The 10,909-nt window shown below is 48.0% G+C and overlaps 1 protein-coding gene across 1 annotated transcript in view; it reads left to right on the top strand.

The window, feature by feature from the left end:
• Window positions 1–10,909, top strand: part of TNN (tenascin N) — a 58,059-nt gene that overhangs the window by 41,037 nt on the left and 6,113 nt on the right. Inside the window, exons 12-15 of the mRNA XM_007451366.1 lie at window positions 2,207–2,337; window positions 3,747–3,879; window positions 4,333–4,484; window positions 10,035–10,131. Coding sequence (XP_007451428.1) covers window positions 2,207–2,337; window positions 3,747–3,879; window positions 4,333–4,484; window positions 10,035–10,131 — 513 coding nt within the window. The remainder of the gene's footprint in view (window positions 1–2,206; window positions 2,338–3,746; window positions 3,880–4,332; window positions 4,485–10,034; window positions 10,132–10,909) is intronic.

Below are 10,909 nucleotides of genomic sequence, written 5' to 3'. Positions count from 1 at the left end.
AAGATGAAAGAGGGTAGAGGAAGTGGTGTGAACGTAAGACTGTGGGACTCTTCACGATGGCTGTGCAGAAGGTAGCCTCCCTCCTACCCGCCCTCACCCAGCCCACCTCCCAGGCTCTCTGCCATGGCTATGAGAACCTGGCTGGGCCTCAGTTTAGGGAGGAGGGAGGCAAGGAGCCTCTTCTGCTTCCATCTCCAGACTGGGGGCAGTGGTGGAGCATCTTCATCCCCTTACTACAGTTGGCGACCAATGGGGCCTGGACTGCTTGTCTTTTCTGTGCGTGATGAGGCCCCTGGTGTCGCCGAGCATCACGACGATCAGGCCTCAGAGGGACCTGACGGGATCACTGAGCCCACCCTGACGTCCGTGGGCCTCTTTAGACAGTCTGGGCAAGGCCTGGGTCGTCCCCCTGTGTGGCCGACTACGCCATGCATGGCCACTGGTATTAGAGGTGCCTTGATTCCTTTATTATTTTTGTTAGTTGCAATGGACAGAAGTTTTTAATCAAAAAAGTAATACATGCTTATATAGTAAAATTTTTCAAGCTAAACAAAGATATGTAGAAAGAAAAACTATTTTCCACATCCCAGTGCTGATATCCAGTGCGGCTCTCCTGAGGCAACCAGCACCTTCCTCCTTCCTTCTCCCCTCCCCTTCCGTCCCTTCCTCCTTCCCCTCTCTCTCTGTCTTCCTGTCTCTTCTTCTTTCCTTTATTCCTTCCTTCCACTCTTCCGTCTTTATCTTCTCTTTGCTTCACTTTCCCCATTTTTAAAGACAAAAATATTTCCTCTTTCTACTTTGCAGATGTGGAAATAACTAAGACGACATCTGAAGTTCATAACCCAGGGATGGGTGGGCAAAGAGGTGGCAGAAGCCAACTTGAGATATTTAAACAGTTAAGGTTTTGCTTTGATTTTGAAAGCAGGAAATTCAGTTTTTCCGTGTGATGGATGGGAGAAAATCCATACCAGATATTATTTTTTAGAAAGTCACACTAAGCTGATGTTACAGAAGCTCAAAACTTGTCAAAATATCCTAATTCAAAGCAATAGCTGCCTGATTTCTATTAAAATACTGCAATTCAGTTCTCAGCTGAAATGCTACTGGGTAGAAAATAGCTTGGAGACATCTTTTTTGGAAACTTCTAAATTAAAATCACCTCCTATGATAATGATTTTTCAAAATGGAAATTTCCATTCATATCTTGTTTGGTTAAAAAAATGAGTCATCTGACCAATTATTGTGGCGTTGACTAGAATTTTTGCTGAGATTTAGTTTTCCTGGTTTACAGGTGCACACACGCACCCACACTTTCCCTCTGGTGTTTGAGTGGGAAAGCGCATAGGAGCCAGAAGAAATCTCTGTTTTTCCTACATCTCTACTACCCTTTCTTCCTTTCTCTCCTCCTTTATACAAGCACCTCCCCTGATTCCCCGTTCTGTACAGGGTATGCATCTTAGACTGCATGCTTAGTTATATGAGACATAGAACTTTATATTTATTTATTTATTTTGGCTATTCCACCATGGGGCTTGTGGGATCTTAGTTCCCTGACCAGGGATCAAACCTGGGACCCCTTCTGTGGAAGCATGGAGTTCTAACCACTGGACTGCCAGGGAATTCCCCAAACTCTATATTTCTATACCAACTTAATTTCCATCATAAGCTCCCATTCTGCTGGTTAGTTGGAAATCTCAGGAAATTTAGGGTCACGCTCCTTCCCCAGGGCTGTATGTAAGGTCTTGGGTGGTTTTCCAAGGCCAGGGAGTCCCATCCAGTATTTCGGCCGTCCTTCTGGGTAGCTGTTTCCTGAGTGCCTCTGTGTGCAGGGACCTTGCAGATCTGCCTTCCCTCATCCTTCGTTGCCACTTTGGGAGCCCTGCCATCTCAGGGGATCTGTCTGCTGATTGATATGGCTCATACCCACTGCTCTCTGGAGATCTGCTGGGGAAGTGGGAGCCCAGGTTCACTCCCTCTGGGACTCACCCAACTCCCTGTTCCTTAATCCTCTTGTCCTCGGTGGGTTTATACTTTTAGAAACACAGATCCTAAAGGCCTTGTGGCAAGGAAGAATGGAGCCTGCTACCTGCTTGATGGGAGGAAGAAAAATGGGAGAATATATAGGGAGAAAACATAAGCCGACACCTCAAAAATTACCTTTTCTCATTACCTTACTGATAATAATTACTTGGTGTTTTATATACAGACATTGACCCTCCCCAGAACCTTCATCCGTCTGCTGTAACACAGTCTGGTGGGGTATTGACCTGGATACCCCCCTCTGCTCAGATCGATGGCTATATTCTGACCTACCAATTCCCAGATGGCACTGTCAAGGTACTGGATGCTCCTTGTCTTTTCTCTTCTGCCCCTGCCCAGCCTCCCTATGAAGCAACTCATTTGGGCCAGCCAGCTTGATAGGTGGCCCCATGGCAACCTGCTGATGAACGCATTGATCCTTATTGATCACCATCTATGTGCAAGGGACAATGCTAAACTCGGCCATCTGTGAACAATTTATGTGTGGTCTCATTTTTTAAAAAATAAATTTATTTATTTATTTATTTTTGGCTGCGTTGGGTCTTTGTTGCTGCGCTCGGGCTTTCTCTAGTTGTGGCGAGCGGGGGCTACTCTTTGTTGCAGTGCACGGGCTTCTCATTGCGGTGTCTTCTCTTGTTGTGGAGCACGGGCTCTAGGTGCGCGGTCTTCAGTAGTTGTGGCTTGCGGGCTCTGGAGCGCAGGCTCAGTAGTTGTGGCTCATGGGCTTAGTTGCTCCGCGGCATGTGGGATCTTCGTGGACCAGAGCTCGAACCCGCATTGGCAGGCGGATTCTTAACCACTGCACCACCAGGGAAGTCCCGTGTGGTCTCATTTTATAAGACTAACCTTTGTGCCTGCTCCTTCCTAGCTGACCGTCACGTATCTGCTGGCCACACAATCTGCTCCATGTTATTTGGTTTAATGCCTGTCTTCCCCAATAAATGTTAGCACCATGAGGACAGGGAATTTTTGTCTGTTTTGACTATCCTTGTATCTAAAGTGCTTGGAACTTAGCACTTGGTTGGTGTTCAATAAATATTTATTGAATGAATTGATTAACCCTTATTTCAAGAATTATACCTCCCCTCTGGAATCTGAAGGCCAGCACATTTTCGTAACTTGTCCAAGTGGAAAGTTATTATTCTCTCTCCTTCACAAGGAAAAAAGAAGGGAGGAAGGAGAAAAGGAAGGGCCCCTTGATTTATTCATTATCTCAGTTAATGCTTATGACAGTCCTGCCAGGAAAGTTCACCCTATGTTTATAGAGGGAGTAAGACAGTTTCAGAAGAAAGGTTATTGGAAAACCAACTATCTCCCTGCCTCACAGATAACCATAGCCTGCTTCACCTTCCCCATTGACTTCTCAGCCTGGTGTTGCCAGCCTGTTGCTTCCAGTGGTGGCTGAGGTTGGTGCCCCAGCATGTATTTGGGGGGCAGAGGTCGCCAGGACACCTAGTGGGTGCTCTCCCAGTGGCAGTGCCAGGTGCTGGTTTCCAGCTAGAGCTCCCAGAAGTGCTGAATCTCCATGGCACAGCCCTTCAGAGAAGCAGTTAGAACCTACTTGGATTCTGGGTTGCCAATGAGCCCTCAAAGACACAAAACTCTACCCTTCCAGGGAGCTTCTGTCATTAGCACCAGGGAATGCTATTGACACCTAGGGTGCTGGGGGTGATAAATGAATGTCTACTGTCTCCTTTGTTTGGTAGGAGGTGCAGCTTGGAAGAGGGGACCAGAGGTTTGAGTTGCAAGGCCTTGAGCAGGGTGTCACCCTCCCTGTCTCCTTGGTTGCCTTTAAGGGTGATCGCCGGAGCAGGAGTGTATCCACCACCCTTTCCACAGGTAACGTGAGCTCGTGCACTCTGAATAAGAATGCAGTGGAGGACAAGCATTGGAGAGGCCAGAAGAGGTGTCCAAGGAAGAGCAAGTGGCTACAGGATTCTGGATTTCTCTAGACAGGGGGAAATGGAAGTGGAGTCATGAGTTCAAAAGAAATCCATCCCATGGTAGAGAGACGAAGGAGGGGAGTGAAATAGTGTTATTTGGTGAGAGGGGAGTTGGGTCGGAGGAGGAGGAAATGATGTGAACTTGACCTTATTTCTAATACATTTGGAGGGTTTGATGAGAGCAGAATGAGTGAGAAAAAAAGATGTGAGTGAAGAGTCGGAAGAAGCAAAGTAGTAGGAGGTTCCAGAATAATTTCTAAACATAATAATGTTAAAATAGGGGACAAGCCCCACTCCCCTCCACCCTCGCCCTTCTCCTGACGACACTGTCCCTCTGCTTGGCTCCCAGTTGGTGCCCGTTTTCCACACCCTTCGGACTGCAGTCAAGTTCAGCAGAATAGCAACATCGCCAGTGGTCTCTACACCGTCTACCTGCACGGGGATGCCAGTCGGCCCCTGCAGGTGTACTGTGACATGGACACGGATGGAGGCGGCTGGATCGTGAGTCACACAGAGCCCTGGGCAGTGTCTTGTTTCTCGGGCCAGGAAGCTCTATTTCTTCTTCATACGTGGGAGGGAGGAGCTTTGGTGGCTTGCTGCTGTTTTGAAAGAGATCCCACCCCACAGGAAGAATAGAGCCCGAAGTACTCCACTCCTGGGATAGAGCAGGCTTTGTAAACGAAGACTGATGATTGGGAAGGCTTGTGGGTTTATCACTGTCTACTAATGCCCTTTCCACGTGTGTTAACCTACATTTTACTCTGTGCAAAGCACTCTCATAAACATGACCCTCACACATAAGCTATAGAGTAAGTGAGAGAGATTATTGTTCATGTTTTATAGATAGGTAAATTGAAGCCCAAGAGGAGAAGTGCCTTGGCTAAATCACAGGAGTTAATAACAAAGTTGGGACCAGATTTTAGGACTCCAGCCTCCTGGGTCATTGGTCTTCCCAATGGGTCATCTCAGGCCATCCAGGATGGAAACACATGGCCTCTTTGTGGGCTCAGTCCTCTGAACTGGAGCTGTTGTCCAAGTTCTGTATCCTGGCTCCACAGTACAGAAGCAAGGCCTTTGGAACTTTGATACGAAAGGTTAAAACCTGAGAGAAGGAAACTTGGCAAATGTTCTGACCGGCCCTCTTCTGTGTGGAGGTTTTACTCTCTGTGGGCCAGTAAACCACACGGTGCCTTCTTTGATTGCATCTGCCTGATCCAATTATATGATGAGCTGCTTTTGAGAGTTTCAATCTGATCTTTCCATCTCCCCCACCCCCTTCTTCCTGTACCCGAACAGAGAGAGGCTCTCACTGCTCCAAACCAGCCTGCAGTCTTACCCACTGTGCTTCCACCACTCACTGTGGGGAGGAGAAAGCATGATCTCATAGAGCTCCAACTATGTTCATTTACACTTTCGCTCAGGGGCCTGCAAAGACACTTGAACAGCCACTGATAATATGATAGCATCTAATAAGCAGCAAAGAAGAAAACTTATTATCCACACAGCTGCATCTGATGGCTGAAAGGCAGTAATGGGATTGGATGGGGGAAATTCCTGATTGATTTATAAAAATAATGGAACAGAATGTAACATGGGAGGCCTTCCACCTGACCAGACTCACAGGGCTGTACCTGCTGCTTCTCATCAGCACCATTGTAACTCTAAGCATTCTGTCCCTTCAGGCTTGAAGCCAGTTGCCTGCGTTTGTGCCCGTAGATGCCCATTGGCAGGATGTTTGTACTGTTCAGTGCGACCTTTTTGAAAGCCAGCCTCGCACAGGGCAGGAGATGTGTGTCTAGGGCAACCTTTAGAAAGAGACCTGCTAGTCTGTCTGCCTGGGAGAACCCATGATTTTTCCACAAATATTTATTGAGTGCCTACTATGTGTCAAGTACTGTTTTACATACTCAAGAACCAGCAGTGAACCGAACAGACAAAAGTCTCTGACCTCAAGGATCTTGCCTTCTACGTCTTGCCCATGCAAGTGACCTTTACCGGAACACAGACGTCAGGTCCAGAAATAACAGAATCACTCTGGGTTCTAAACAATGCCAGTCCCCCACCCCCTCCCAAGTCTTGTTTTCTCACCCAGACTCCTGAAGATAATACATGAACTGAAATTCTATAGGGCTCTCCTCAAAGCTACCAGACTCCAGAAAATATACGGAGTCCTGAGAACTCTACCAAATCTTTTACTGACGGTTTCCATGTTCTGGGGGGTTCAGGAGTCTGCTGTCATTGAAAGATGATCATCTTATGAATACATTGCTCTTCTGAATTGAGCTTCTCAAATCCCCTTAAGGAGATTCTTCTGCATCCCAGGCAGCAGAAACCCAATTTGATTAACAGGCCAGAACTCTGCCGTGAGTTAACTGAGGCTATGGGTGGGAGGCTGGAATGAAGACCCTCAGGGAACACTTAAGTGCCTTAAATATTTCCATCTCTGTTTTCCATCTTGCAAGTCCTAAGGACTACACGCGAGGCTCTTTCCGAAGGCATTTAAATGAGATTTTCATTTTTTCCTCTTGGTTTAGGCATTCAGGACTGTGAGTAAGTTCTAGAGTGCAGTGAAGCTCTGTTGTGTAGAACCAGGCAGAAAGGGATTTTTTTCTCCTTTGAGACTTACTTGCTAAGGGGCTTTTGTTACCCCAGATAGTTCATTATAAGGTATGTTCACCTCATAGAAGGGAATAGACTAGATTCTGATTGAGTCAGTTAAGGCTGACTGATCAAGATGTACAAATGATCCCCGTGGGTCAGTTCATTTGGAACCTGATATCATAAAATGCAAGCTAACATTTATTGAGATATAATAATCACTTATTATATCTGTATGTGCCAGACTCTGGCCTCTATACTTTATGATTTTTTTTTTTGCGAGACGCGGGCCACTCACTCTTGTGGCCTCTCCCGTTGCGGAGCACAGGCTCTGGACGCGCAGGCTCAGCGGCCATGGCTCACGGGCCCAGCCGCTCCATGGCACATGGAATCCTCCCGGACCGGGGCACGAAGCCGTGTCCTCTGCTTAGGCAGGCGGGCCCTCAACCACTGCGCCACCAGGGAAGCCCCTATACTTTATGATTTATCATGATTGATGACCTTGCTGAAGCCTTGATTTAAGAGAATGGCAAATGGGCTATTAACATCTTGATCTAATAGTTTAGAGAAGTGAGGCTTGTCAAGGTTAACTAATTTGCCCAAGGACACCGCTAGTAAGTATAGAGCTGGGTCTAAACAGTGGTGCCAAGAGCATCAGAACCATTTTTTTGGAGTTTCCCTAGCCAAGTTGAAGCATTAGTAAAACAAACAAAGAAAAAAACAAATTAGAGGCTTCCCTGGTGGTGCAGTGGTTGAGAGTCCGCCTGCCGATGCAGGGGACACGGGTTCATGCCCCAGTCCGGGAAGATCCCACATGCCGCGGAGCGACCGGGCCCGTGAGCCATGGCCGCTGAGCCTGCGTGTCCGGAGCCTGTGCTCCGCAACGGGAGAGGCCACAACAGTGAGAGGCCCGCGTACCGCAACAAAGAAAAAAAAAAAAAAAAATTAAAAAATGCTTGGGCACTGTGTTCATTGATCAGAGATAGAGAACAAATGCCTTTGTAAAGCCTATGTCCTAGGAGGACAGGATCAAATTTGAGCCTGACCTTATAGTATAACTAATTATATCAGTGGGAACAGAATTTGATGCAAGGTGTGTGGAACCAAACATTGGTGCCCACATCTGCCCTAGGATTCCACTGTCGGTGATACAGGAGTAGTCCCAGGTGCCAGGAAATTAATAGCCTCAGAACCTTACGACATGCTTTTTGAACAACAGGGTCGGTAGAGCTGGTTTTATCAGTCTTTGTCATGGAAAGATGAGGAAGCAGTGTTTTATCTTTGCATCAGCCACTGAATAGTTAGCTGTGTAACTCTGGCTGTTTGCTTTTCTGAACTTTCACATCTGTAAAATGGCTTTGTATATTCTTGCCCTGGAGTCAGCCCTTAACAAATGCTCAACAAGTGGTTGTTACACAAGTGAATAAATGAAAAAAGAAACGAAGGAAACCAGTAAAGGAAGGGGACGTCTCTAAAAGACGGACACGTGAAAAGATGGGAAAGGGAACAGCAGTGTTAGTGCGGTGGGTCGTTGTTCGCCATGATGATCCCTAAGTTCTGCTCAGAGGCTCTGTATCCTTTTCACGTGTCCTGTCTCATGAGTCCTCCCAGCACCTCTGAGGTAGACACCTCCTTCCCGCTTCTAACCTGTTGGACAACAAGCTGACTGAGGCTCAGGAATAGAAATGATGGACTCGCCAACACCCCTGCCAGGACTCCCACCCATTGCCATCTTCTTTCAGTGCCTCCTGGGCCAGCAGACAGGGAGCTGGCGGTGAGCTCCCACTCGGAGCTCTCGGCATTGTTGTGGGCGAGCTGCTCTCTCCTTCCCCATCTCTTCCCAGAGAAAAGTGTCAAGAATGCTCAAGTATCAGGAGGTTTACCTCATCAGATTCAAGATAAAGTGCTTGACTTCAAGGCACGTGGTGTGAAGCATGGTGGAAAGGGGGGGGATTGGATTTTGTGTTGGGCGTCTGCTTTTGAATGAACATGAAGGAAAGGAGGCAGAGAGGAAGATGCCACTCCAGCCTTGGGGAGTTCCAGACTCATTTGTGAAGTCAGCTAGGATGGTGTCTAGCGTGGCCCTCAAGGCCAGGAGGAATTAGCATATGTAGGTATGTTTAGCTTTTAGGTACTTTTTAGGTTTACTTCGTAGAAAAGAATCCAATGTATTCTGACTGGAACTGCCTCCCTTCCTCAGATAGAGGAAGTTTTGAAAAGAAAGCAGCCTGTACTCTCATGAAACAGTCGCACCTCTGTTTCCACGTTGTCCCTTCTCACTCACTCTTCAGCCCAGTCCAGTTTGCCTTCTGCTGTTGTCGCTCACTAGCACAGCCTTTGCTCAAGTCACTGGCGATTCCGTGTCACCAGATTCTGTGGACAGTTTGGACCTCATGCTCCCTGACTTCTCACCAGCATTTGATACTATCGGGCGCACCTTTCTCCAGCGGCCTTTCTGATTCTGCATTTTCCCAGGTGTCCTTCACGTCACTAGTTGCTCCTCTTTTGCCTTAATGAACTTATCCTGCTGTGTGTGGCTCTTATATCCTGGGGTCTGCAAGACTTCATTCTAGGCTACTTTCTCTTTTCAGTTCCTGTTTTCTTCCCGGGTGGTCTCATCCTTCCAGCGGCTTCATCTTCCTCTCTACGTCCTGGTGGCTTTCCATGGTAGTTAGGATAGAATGGGCTATGCTGCAGTAGCAAACCAACCCCAAATTTCAATTATTTAACCCATAAAAGGTTTTTTCTCATGTGTGCAAAGTCACTTCTCAGTGGTGACTCAGGAATTCGGGCTGATCACAGCTTGTGGTCCTGCCGTGTCATCATGTGGCCTTCACCGTGGCACCGTGGCCCAGGGCAATGGAAGAGAGAGTGTGGAGACCCCCAGCCCATAAGCTATGCTCCTGTTTACAGTCCTGTGGTTGGAACAAGTCATATGGTTCCAGCTTAGCTGCAAGAAAGGCTGAAAAAGAAAGTCTCCCTGTGTTCAGGGGGTGAGGCGAGTGAATGGGGACTTGCTGAGCACCCAGCACTGTCTCAGATACACAGATACACCTTCTAAGTCCAGCCTGGCTCTCTCCTGAGAACTCTAGCCCTTACATTCAGTGGTTCCTATGGCATCTTTGTTCACCAGGATACCTCAGAAGTCACTCACACTTACCAGGTCCCCAGATGAGCTCTGCGGCACTCACGGAAACTGTCCTCTCTCACAGCCCATTTCCCAGCGATGGGCTGAGTGAATTGCCCTCAGCACTGCAAGCCCAAACCACGAGAGGCAGTCTTGACATCCTCCTCTCTCTCAGCTCCACTTCCAGTCCATCGCCACGTCTGTCAGTTTTACCTTCTGTCCCCTCTGCCCATCCTCAGGGCAGCCCCAGTCCACTGTGCTGCCCTCTGTCACTCAGCCACATCTGTTCAGGTATGTCAGAGGGAAATGTCCATCTCCCTCTTCAGGTCTTCCAGAGGCGGAACACTGGGCAGCTGGATTTCTTCAAGCGCTGGCGGACCTACGTGGAAGGCTTCGGGGACCCCATGAGGGAGTTCTGGCTTGGTATGACTTTTGAGCATGCATAAAGGCTGAGGTGCAACAGGGAGATTCCCCTCTGAAAAGCTGGTCAGGCAGCTTGCGGAAGCTCACCATGTTCAGGAAGAGCTCCAAGCGACAGGGACTCTCTGAGGAACCTGCCGACCAGGGTGTTGGTGTGGCCGTGTCGCTGGGAAGGTTCTCATGTGCTCTGGGCGTGTGAGAGGGTGGGACTGTCACAGGTGGGTGGGCTTTATGCTGCATCTAAGGCCCGCACAGACTGCCTGTAGCCTGAACTTTTCAGAAACCACAAGAGGAGAAAAATAGTTGATTGATCGGGACTCTGGGCTCTCACTGGGAGGTCATACGAGTCCCTGACATTCTGCTAGTAATGCTGGTCGTTATGGCATTGTTTTTTTCCCTTTTACGTCTGCTCTGTTCTGGAGCAGATGTTCATAGAGAATGAAATAGCCAAAAGCATCAATTGGGAAATGAAGAATTAAAAAATCATAATCTAGATACTCAGTGTCTGATAGAGTAGATGATGTTTGTGGTTTGCTTGGTACAAAAGTCCCTTCGGTGACCTTAGAGTCAGTAGGTGATCTCCTCTCCCACTTGGTGAGACCAAGGATGATAAACAGAACAGCTTCTGCTTGAGAGAGAAGGAGTCAGTGGGGGCAGATTCATCCCACAGTTAATCCCTCCGCTCCCTCCCAGAGGATGTGGTTTCCACACTCAGAAGCATGACTGTGCCAAAGACATAATGGGATGAGAAAATGAGCCCCCCAGAAGAGATGGTGTAGGG

Source organism: Lipotes vexillifer, unplaced genomic scaffold (assembly GCF_000442215.2).
Source record: "Lipotes vexillifer unplaced genomic scaffold, Lipotes_vexillifer_v1.1 scaffold1113, whole genome shotgun sequence".
Classification (NCBI taxonomy): Eukaryota; Metazoa; Chordata; class Mammalia; order Artiodactyla; family Lipotidae; genus Lipotes; species Lipotes vexillifer.
The sequence above is the reverse complement of the archived record's forward strand: the minus strand, read 5'-3'. Positions and strand labels throughout refer to the sequence as shown.